General features: G+C 36.9%; 2 protein-coding genes across 5 annotated transcripts; one reads left to right on the forward strand and one right to left on the reverse strand.

Annotated features, from left to right (window-relative positions):
• Positions 1 to 950: 950 nt before the first annotated feature.
• LOC127971333 (5'-3' exonuclease PLD3) lies at positions 951 to 7,088 on the reverse strand. 2 transcript variants are annotated; one of them, XM_052574237.1, is made up of 11 exons: positions 6,538 to 7,088; positions 5,178 to 6,068; positions 4,082 to 4,266; positions 3,813 to 3,996; positions 3,585 to 3,699; positions 3,331 to 3,458; positions 2,862 to 3,065; positions 2,346 to 2,485; positions 1,649 to 1,814; positions 1,452 to 1,551; positions 951 to 1,237 (listed from the first exon to the last, which is right to left on the reverse strand). In XM_052574237.1, exons 1-11 carry the CDS (start codon positions 6,538 to 6,540, stop codon positions 1,032 to 1,034), a joined length of 2,322 nt encoding a protein of 773 aa, XP_052430197.1. In that variant the 5' UTR covers positions 6,541 to 7,088; the 3' UTR covers positions 951 to 1,031. The 2 variants fall into 2 exon arrangements, with proteins under 2 accessions (XP_052430197.1, XP_052430196.1); XM_052574236.1 differs by having other exon boundaries at positions 4,082 to 4,269; positions 6,538 to 7,087.
• On the forward strand, positions 5,784 to 10,590 carry LOC127971336 (integral membrane protein GPR137-like). Of its 3 annotated transcripts, none has more exons than XM_052574242.1 (8): positions 5,784 to 5,931; positions 7,971 to 8,571; positions 8,667 to 8,716; positions 8,800 to 9,040; positions 9,425 to 9,568; positions 9,654 to 9,782; positions 9,900 to 10,006; positions 10,093 to 10,590. In XM_052574242.1, the coding sequence occupies exons 2-8, from the start codon at positions 8,227 to 8,229 to the stop codon at positions 10,184 to 10,186; spliced, it is 1,110 nt and encodes a 369-aa protein (XP_052430202.1). In that variant the 5' UTR covers positions 5,784 to 5,931; positions 7,971 to 8,226; the 3' UTR covers positions 10,187 to 10,590. The 3 variants fall into 3 exon arrangements, with proteins under 3 accessions (XP_052430202.1, XP_052430201.1, XP_052430203.1); XM_052574241.1 differs by lacking the exon at positions 5,784 to 5,931 and adding an exon at positions 7,427 to 7,555; XM_052574243.1 differs by lacking the exon at positions 5,784 to 5,931 and adding an exon at positions 7,446 to 7,550.
• The last annotated feature ends 373 nt before the right edge of the window (positions 10,591 to 10,963 follow it).

Raw genomic sequence — 10,963 nt, forward strand, 5'->3', positions numbered from 1 at the left:
GTATATAACTATATATATATATATATATATATATATATATATATATAAATATATATATATATATATAAATATATATATATATATAGTTTTAGTATATATGTATTAAACGTGGTTAAACACACTATGTATATATAGTTTATAGTTTATATATATATATATATATATATATATATATATAGTTTACTTTTCATGTTTTAAACTGTTTATCGCACTTTTTACTATATATATATAAACAGTTTAAAACATGAAAAGTAAACTATATATATATATATATATATATATATATATATAAACTATATATATATATATATATATATAGTGTGTTTAACCACGTTTAATACATATATACTAAAACTATATATATATATATATATATATATATATATATATATATATAAAAAATATTGTTTTAGCATATATGTATTAAACGTGGTTAAACACACACACACACATATGTATGTGTGTGTATATATATATATATATAGTTTACTTTTCATGGTTTAAACTGTTTATTGCACCGTTTACCAAATATATATATATATATATGGTAAAAGATGCAGTAAACAGTTTAATCCATGAAAAGTAAACAAAAAATAAATAAATCTAGATGAATATTAAAACATCAGCGCACAAGCATTTTCTTACTGAAAAGGCAGTTTAATTTGAGAACAAACATTACAGTCATTAAAGCCAAGACACCTATTATAATGATACTTCATTTACATGCATGTTCAACCAGTTCAACATCAGAGATCAGTGCTTGCTCAAGGACCTTGTCCTTATTCTGGCAAATGTCACATAATGCAAATATACAATAAATGCACTTGAAAAATAAAAAGAAGAAGAATTAGTATATGCCATTTTTATAACAAACATTAAAAATGCACAGCATCCTTTTGGCAAATACATCCATCATAAATAAATTATCAGTAGGCAGGAATGCCCCAGGGTTTTGAGTTTTTGGCATCTGATGTTTTTATTTTTTTAATTATTGTGTGCATAGCAACACGACAAATAAAGAGCGTGGTTTATTATGTAAGATTTTTTCCGCTGCAGTGCTCCGCGTGAACATCAGTGAGGGTTTGAGCGTATTCTGAATGCCAATCCCTCTGGAAAACGTCCTCCATCTGGCTCTGAATGGTTTGCTGGCCCTGCCCTACTGCAGAACCTGTCTGATTCACGACAAGCCCAACCCCGGCCGTCTGGGTGAAGTAATTCTCAGACCAGTTGGAAGTTCCTGTAAATCACAATGTAACAATCAGTCAGTCATAGCAGGATTACGAAACTGACATTCGCTCTTTTGAAATTCAATTGTAAATGTAAACATCGACTGTTTCTGTTGGCAGGGTTTTTACTATGCAGCGCCAAACCTGCCGTAAGGTTGCTGGAATATGGAGAAGCATGCAAGTGAGATCATGCTGTGAAATGTCGAGAGGAAACAGTGAACGTACCAATGTAAACAACTCGATCAGTCACCATGTACTTGGCATGGTTAACACGTGCAAACGGGATCCTCTGCTGCTCTTGTGTCGCGGACACCTCAAAAACTTTCTGTGAAATTAAATGTTTTAAACATTAAATAACAACCAGTGAAGGCTGGATGAAAAACAATACACTTAGAAGATGTAAAGAGCTTACAAAAACGTACAGCATGAATTTTGCAGCTCAGAGGGGGCTTGTTGAGGACCGATAAAGACTGGAGGAAAACAAACATGGCACCAGGAGAATGACTCCAACAACTGACCAGCAGCTTCACTTCGACACCTCTCGTGCAAGCTGCCTCCCGGAGGGCCGAGTCGATGACAGGCCAAAACCTAAAGACAAGTCAATCAAATACATCATCACAATGATCTCCCAAATGTAAATGTACTGAATTTTCAAAATTACCCCCTCGTTGTTTTTTTGCATTGCTAAAATATATATATTTCGGGTTTTTTTTAAATGCCTATATAGTTTTTATTCTTTTTTTTCCATTTTATTTTTTAGTTATCTTAGTACATCAAAACATAGTAAATCACAGAAAACATATATACACATGAGCAATAATATTTCACATGCTGTTTAATTAAACTTGTTAAACAAATTAAGGTTTTATTGTTGTATTTTCTATTTTTACTTTAATTTCAGTTAATTTTTTTTGTAACTTTGTGACAACACACAGTTGTGTTTTGTCCATTTTTAAAATCTCTATATAATTTAATACATTTTTGATTAAGTTTTAGTTATTTTAGTACATCAAGTAACTAAAATAAAGTACAAAAGTAAAAGTTTTTTAAGCTTTTAGTTTTAGTTAATTATAATAAACCTATAATAACCCTGACTCAATATTAAATGGTAAAGATTACCGAATGGGCTCCGTGAACTGGGACATGGGAAGGTAATCCATCACAGACACATAGATGAAGCGCTCAGCATCGGCGATTACTGACAGGATGCTTGAGAGATCGTCAGAACGGCCATGTGCTGATAACAGAGGAGGAGAACTCTACAAGAACAAGTCAAAAACCCTCATGTTATATTTAGAACACATTTCTGCACACGCTAAAAACAGCATGCGTCACATTTAGAAATGAATGAAAATGAACAAGATGTTATAGGCCTTATATATTGACCATGCAATGTTTTTCTATAGTGAAAAAGGTGGTAAAAGACAAAAAACCACATGTATCTACACAATACATTAAATGAAAAACACACACATGGAATAAATGAAAATGAGCCAGAGAATAAGTGGAAATAAACAATTTGAAACAATTTGAATAAAATGATTACAAAACATGCAATGAAAACATATTATGAATGTGGTTAACAAAAATCAGACCAAACAAATGAAGTCAACTTGTGAGAGAAACATAACTCACAGACAAATAGACACGTGCAGGGACACCGTTGAATTTAACAGCTAATGGGTACTTAGAACTGGAGAGGGCGGAGAAACGGCCCGGCCAGAAAGGAGGAAGAGATCCATTCTTCTGAGCTCCGACGTCCCAGTACACATCAAATATCCGTGAGGCGTCCTGTGCCAGACAGCTGCAGTCTTCCACAGAAACACCAACCTCTTTCACCTATTAGAAAAAATTATATTACTGTATATGCATGTATATTTTCAAAAATTTATTATTTGGGTTAATAGCCATTTTGACAATGCAGTCTAATAAATTGCACTGGATAATTAATAAAATAAATAAATATATAAAAAATAAAAATAATAATAAAAGTCACATTTACACGTCAAAGGCATGCATGCGCATTGACCATGCATATTTGCATGTCAACCGACAAGATTTGTCCAGTCAGATAATGACACAATGTTGCTTGAATTAGACGTACCTGGGTAAGGGAACGCCAATCCATGTTTGCACTCCCTAAATACATGTGTTTCTTATCCACAACCCATAGTTTGGTGTGCAAAATGCCTCCAGTGATGCTCTGCAAGTCAACTCCCCTGACCTCAGCCCCTGAGAGAAAACACAAAGCAAGAAAACTAAAGGAAAAAAAGCTGCATAACATCCATTCCAAACCCTTCACCATTCTCAGTGTATGCATTTTCACGCGCTGCGTGTGCAGTAGGCATGCTGTTGTACCTGTTGCTTCCAGTTCGTCTGTGTCTGCAATGTATGGCTGAGGGGCGTTAACAGCGATCTTCAACTTCACTCCTTTTGGTTCTAGCTGCTTCAGCCGATTGAACACTTTTTTGCCCTATAAAAAAGATTTAAATTGAATGCCTCATATAATCAAAATTAATATTATCCTGCAGGTAACAAATGTTCTAGAGCCTTCAGAGTTGGTAGAATGTCCACAATACAACGTACCAGCACAGAAGAGGGCTCCGTAAGGCCTAAATCTGAATCTTGGAGGGTGAAATAGAAAGCACCAATGTGGACAGAGCGGTTTGCTTTGTTTAGTAGATTAATCCAAGTGTCTGAAATGCTCGGCAGGTGTGGCGAGCCGGAAGGGAAGATGAGGCCCTCAGGGACACTTTCAACAAGAGTAAGCCTGATAAGGAGAGTTTAGAAACACATTAACATCTCAAACTCGCCATTTATATACTTAAAAATATGAAAAGGAGCTGTTTCCTCACCTACAGTCAGATATGCATGCCTCTTGAGGCATCCAGAAACTTTCCAACCAGTGCAGCTCTAGTTGTGTCATCAGGTGTGACACAGATTTAGGGACTCCATACTGCCAGACATGTGATGCAAATCCACCCAAAAGGAGAAGAATGGTGGGCAAGAGACAGAAAAGGGAAAAGCTCCTTCCTTTTGTCTGCTAAAACAATAGAAAATCAGTGATAATAAATTAAAGACTTTCTTTATACTCATGCAAACATCTTTCCAGCAACATGTACTGTATGTATATGTCTGTTAGCAATGAAATGACTGTCTTGTGGCTGTTTAATTTCACATATCCCCTTCTGTTGTGGATTTGATGGCGAAACAAATACTTGTCAAAGCAACTAGTTTAAACACTTTGCATAAGTATGTAAATCAAAGAGGACAAATCAGAGCAGAGAAAAACATTCTGGACTGTATATATAACTTTTACGGCAGTATTTTACTTTCTTACTTATTTGTTTTGTCCAATAAAATTATCTCAATGACTGTGATGAATGTTTTTCTTCTGAAAAATGTATTAAAATTGTGAAAGTTTACGGCTAAATAAAGAAAAAAACCTTAGGTATGATGGGGTAAATAATTTACTTAATTTAAAAGGGAAAACAAGATTATTTTTCTTATTCCATTTTTTTTGTGTTAAGTAAAAATAAATAAATAAAGATAAAGTAACATTTATTTTGATACATTTTGTCGGAAAACAAGACTTATCTCATAATTTTGTTTCTCAAGTAAATGTATCTATTATATTTATACAAGAAATCAAGATAAATTATGAGAAAAATTATTATTATTATTTTTTTTTGCAGTGCGATTTCTTTTATTTTTTTATGTAAATACAAGAGATTAAAAAAAAATCATTTTTATTTTACACCAGGAGAAAATTGTATGTCTGTTCACTTAAAACAATAATAACACATCTCTCCTCGACAAAACAGTGCTTGATGAAGTTTACTTTTGTGTGCTAAAATCCCTAACCCTTAGTGCCAACAATAATAGTACTCTTGCTTTAGCAAACGCCATTAATTTTGTACGTTGCATGTTACGAAATATGGTTCACCTCACCTTGGAGGGTGTACACCTTTTCGTCTCGGCATGTTTTGTCTGAGTAGTATTGGCAGTTTTGCATCCGTGCTGTGTTTCTTTAAAGCATTTTTTACTATCTGAAGGTTTCGGGATCTTAGTAGTTTCATCTTGACCACTAAGTATGGATCCATCATCCTTATCTGGAACACATTCCTCACATTTCTCATCATTCCCCGTGACACGATTTTCTTCTGTCCAGTGTGATTGGGCTGCACTTCCATTATCACAATCGTCTCTCAAAGTATCTTCACAAGCTTGATCAGATGCCCCACGCTGATCAACAGAAGAGCATGAGCTCAGATCCTCTACGATGGCATCCTGCGCCGACATCTGCTCATCTTCTGAGATGGTTTCTCTGCTTGGCTCTACAGCGAGATCAGAGGCTTCATTGACATTCCTGAGCGGGGGTCGCTTTAGAGACATATCAACTTGATCAGAGTCTTTGGTAATCTCAGGCGTTTGATCAAGAGATTGATTTACTTTCGGAGCTGAAACAGAGGAGGCGTGACCCGAGATATCACCTTGAGAGAGAACATCAGCGAAGCTTGTGTGTAAACGAGCCGATGGGACGGGCAGTGCTGCTTCTATCCCTCCAGATCCTGACATTTTCACTCTTCCAGCCTCTGTAGAGCCAACTCTCTCTTTCTGGCCCTGCTGGGTAGATCCATCCGTCTTCGGTGATGACTCTGCAGTCTGGACAGTGAGTCGCTTGCGGCCCACGGAGCTTTGAAAGGTAGGGATGCGGGTCAACGGTGGTCTCCCTGCTTTACGGTGCTTCTCTCCATCATCCTTCCTCCCAAATGCTGCTTTTTTGTTCTCTTCCTCATCTATCAAATGTTCTGCTGACCTGAAATGTACATCCTCTGGTTCCTATAGCATTAGTTGAATGCAAAAACATTATATAATGGGTGTATATACACATATGTAATGTATATGTAATTTATGCATAATATTTACACTTTGGTACAGAATGTATTTAGTGTACAAAATCTGAAGGTAGTATATATATATATATATATATATATATATATATATATAGGTGTATGTGTAAATGTAATTTGTTGTTTGTATATACACTATATTTTGGAACAAATACATGTATGTTATTATCATTTGTATTGTATTTAAAGGGCAAGGACTGTAGATAGATAGATAGATAGATAGATAGATAGATAGATAGATAGATAGTAAATAAGTAGTAATTACTGAAAAAAACGTTTGCCTAACAAACTGTACAACAAACTGCGATGCTTAAACGCTAAAGAAAACTGTTTGTATCCTTTTTTTAACACTTAGTCAGCAAGTTTGAGACATAAGTTAGCAAGCAGGCTATACTCACCATGACCACAGCGGAGACCTACTCTCGATTTATCCGTGACGAGTAACTATTTTTAACATAAAAATGTGTAAATACGTTGTCTGACGAACTGTACGAGGAGAGAGGGTTGTTGTCGGTCCTGTTTTGGGCAGCTGCAGGTGAAGACGATAAGGTTTGTAAGAGCGATGCTGTCTGTGTCCGCGACGTGGCTGCAGAACTACAGCGGTATAATAAAGAAAGAGAGAGAGAGAGAGAGAGAGAGAGAGAGAGAGAGAGAGAGAGAGAGAGAGAGAGAGAGAGACTCGCCTACTAACACGCTATGAGTTAGTCAATGGTTACCTTACAAACCACTTGTGACTCACAGCCTGTCAATATGTACACGCTGCTAAAAAATATAACACGAAACATAACAAAGTTATTAAACGATGAGCTTATCTGATACAGTGGATTGCATTTGTGATCTATAAAGTTGTTAATTGAACCAGATTTTTGATTCTCCGTCAGTTCGTGTAATGAAGTAACGTTTATATGATGATGACAGATAGAAATGACAGTTGACGCGACGGTTATGGATGGTGTAAAATTGAAATAACCGCCGTTTCCTGTTCTTCTCAGTACAGCGCGGTAAAGCAATGGGCGTTTTTTCATGATAGGCAAGACTGCAAACCACGCCCGGTGCGTTGTAAACCACGCCCAGGTTTCCGACAAACCACGCCCACAAAGCCCGCACACTAAATAAAGCCATCGATTTTCTAGATGGCGGGACTCTCTCTGTTCCTCTTTGTACTTATTTTAAAACATTGTTATTTTAAAAATTCTTTTGCACGTGTAAAATTTTAAGAAGGAAGCGTGTGGAGGCGTGATCTCACAGGAAGAGGAAGACGCCTTTTTTACGTTTTTTTGCTTTACCAGTATTCACCGCTAGATGTCGCCAACAGCGATTAGTTCGTTTGAAAACGCAGCGCATTGACTTTAGTGATGAAGGAAAGGATTTATCGGATTTTGTTACGTCGATTACACGGTCTTGGTGATTGGTAAGGTAACGCTGGATTTAATTTAGTAGCATTTTTTAAAAATGTGTGTCGCATATTTATACCAAAGCCTTGGTAAACATAAACTTAATCTAGTTAGGTTAGCCATTCAGATAGCTAACGTACTTTATATCAGTCTCTAAAGTGAGTTTAATACAAATGTTTGACTGTACGATTTAGTTAAACAGTTAAAAAATATTATAGTTTGTGCGGTACAATCTATCCGGTAGATGTAACGTTATATCAGGTCTAACGAATAAACATAGTCTAGCTGTCAAAACTGCTTTCAGACAAAACATGCGTTTGTTTTCGATTAGGGAGATTGTGTTATTGATATCATTGTGAATGTTTTGAGATGTTTTTGTGTAAAGCTTGGCTGTGTTTTCTTCAGCTCCATTTAATACTTTCATTTTTATCTCACAGGTGCTCGTCACAGAAGCGGCGAATTCTGAGAAGTGTTTGATCCTGGCCTCGTCATAAGAGACAGAAGATAGAACACTAAACCAATGATAATCCACGCTTGCCTGAACATATTTGTTTGTCCTTTTTCTTAATATTATTAATCTTGGCTTTTTGCACCAGTTTTGTTTTATTTTATTTTAAAGCTTTGGTCTATGCATTGTTTTTTATAATTTTGATATTATTATTATTTTTTATTTTTTGTACATCTATCATCATAATGCACATTCCAGTTCCACCTTCCCCTATGAAACCAGCCGTGGCCCCTTCAGTAGAGCTGGGGGTCACGGTTCTTTACACTTGTCTTTATGGGGGTCTGTTTTTAATCGTATATGTTCAGCTTTGGCTGCTGTTACTCTACCGGCACAAGCGCTGGAGTTACCAAAGTATTTTTCTTTTTCTTTGCCTGTTCTGGGCAGCGCTTCGCACAACGCTCTTCTCCTTTTATTTTCGTAATGCCCTTGCGGCCAACCTCCTGCCCGCTCCAGTCTACTGGCTTTTTTACTGCTTCCCAGTGTGCTTACAATTCTTCACCCTGAGCCTCTTCAACATTTACTTCACTCAGGTAAGACGACTCCTAAAGAAAGATTCATAAGAGCATGTTTTCATGTAGTTGAGAAATCAATCCCCTCCCTTAATAACAATGTCTCATTTTGACAGGAGCTGCTCAAAGTTCGAAGCCTGTTCAGAGTTGAGCCCAGGAAAGGACTGTGAGTGGATTTCAATATTAGCATCTTAATGATTGTGTGTTTTAAAAGCCATAATGTGTTTGTGTGTCAACTTTGATTTCTAGACGTGTGGCTCGGTGGGTGTATGCCAGCATGAGCGTCATCTTCCTGTGTGTCAATATAGTTTGCGCAAGCCTCGGACAGCATGGCTCTTCCGGTGGAGCTGGAGACAATACTTGGAGGCTGGTTCTGGTTCGAGTGCTGGTTAATGACCTGCTGTTCATTCTGGAAGCCGTGTGTCTGGCCACGTCTCTGCTCCTCTTAACTCGATCCTCGCACCCTACCACTCCTTATCTACGTAGTAAGGTACATACTTGGCATGTGCTTAAATAAGTAGTATCCAATCCTCTAAAGCTCTGCAGTGGATGGGTGTGAACAGAGAGTCCAAACAGCTGATAAAAACGTCACAATAATCCATAGTATTCCAGTCCACCAGTTATCATCTTGTAAAGTGAAAAGCTGTGTCTTTCTGAGTTTATAAACCATATTTTTCACTTCCTCCAGTGAAAAAGTCCATCTCCTGTTGTCCTTTCTCATCAAAATCCACCAACATACTTATTTAGAACTAATGACTAACTGATTCAGACAAAAAGAGTTTCTCACCAGGACACTGGGAATATTATGGGATTCGAATTCTACCAAATACCAAAAAGATTATTTGCAGCTATTTATTTCATCTTCTGCTTGCAGGGGCTTTGTCGGACTGCGGTGCTGGGGGCAGGTGTCATCTTGCTCTTCTCTAGCAGGGCATGCTACAATCTTGCTGTGCTGTTTTTGTTTCAGAATCATAAAGTCGAGGCCTTTGACTTTGACTGGTACAACATCTCTGATCAGGTGGGTAGTTGCACTTCATTGGTTGCTGATGAAAAGGTTGTTCCTGTCGTCAGTCGGTTTGTGATGCTCGCTGTTGTTTTCGAAGGCTGACCTTCAGAGTGAGCTCGGAGACAGAGGTTATATTATCTTCGGAGCGGTTCTCTTCATTTGGGAGCTGCTTCCTACCAGCCTGCTCATTCTCATCTTCAGGGTTCGCCAGCCTCCTCAAGAAAAGGTTTGCTGATTGTGCATTTTTCCATGGCTGTTACATGTGATTTTAGTTTGTTTACACACTACCGTTTAAAATATTTGGGTGTATTTTTTTTGGAGCTGTTTGCTTTGTTTATTTCAGAACTGCAGCCCAGCAATGTTCAACACACGAGGCTCACGCTCATATTTCTTTGACGACCCTCGTGGAAATGATGACGACACGGGTTCTCTCTGGAGTCACAGTAGCAGGTGTCAGGCTTTATCACAGCTCAGATATTTAACATTAAAACGCTAGTGGGATCAGTTATGATATAACCAATCCTCTGCACCAACAGCTGGTTTGGATCCAGTGAGACGACTCCACTCCTCTTCAGCCGGACTCCGCAGAGCAACCAGCACCACTCTCTCTACTCCACTCCACAGACCTGACCGTTTTGCAAAGCTGTAGAGATCCTCTCTGACATTCTCAGGCAATAGCACAGCATTACCTCTTCCTGTTGAGGAGCTCAATAGGTTCATTTGCACTATTCTTCAACAGAAGCATCTTCTGAAGTTGCACCTTGACTTTTTAAAGCAGACCACAATAGACTAGATGCTTGTGATAAAAAAAGGGACCAGCTGATGATTTTTTTCTATAAGGAGGAAAGGAGGAGTTATTACCACATTTGTCTTTTCTTCATTTATAAGAATATCCTTGAAATGTATTAACAGATGTTATTTGTGTGTGGGATGATGACCTTCCATTGTAAATGGTGCATAAGAAAGCAATAATTTTGGATCTAACCGTGTGCTGATATTTGACTATGTATTTTAATAAAAAACTAATTTAAACAGTTTAGTTTGTAATTTGGCATTTATATATATTTTGCACATTCAGAGTTTGTCTCATTAGGGTTTCAGAAAAAAAAAGTAAAATAAAAAGCTAATCCAATATATATATATATATTGGGTTTTTTTTTTTAGGTTAATGTTTATTAGAAGTACATTTATTTTTTTACTTTACAGTTTAGGGTAGGTATGATTAAATATTTTAAAATAAGTCTCTTATTCTCATCAAGGATGCATATATATATACAATATTGTGAAATATTTCTGCAATTTAGAATAATTTTCTATTTCTAATTTATTCCTGTGATCAAAGTTGAATTTTACGCATCATTACTCTTCAGTGTCGCATGATCCTTCAGAAATCAGTCTAATATGCTG

The sequence above is a fragment of the Carassius gibelio genome, chromosome B14 (genome assembly GCF_023724105.1).
Source record: "Carassius gibelio isolate Cgi1373 ecotype wild population from Czech Republic chromosome B14, carGib1.2-hapl.c, whole genome shotgun sequence".
Classification (NCBI taxonomy): domain Eukaryota; kingdom Metazoa; phylum Chordata; class Actinopteri; order Cypriniformes; family Cyprinidae; genus Carassius; species Carassius gibelio.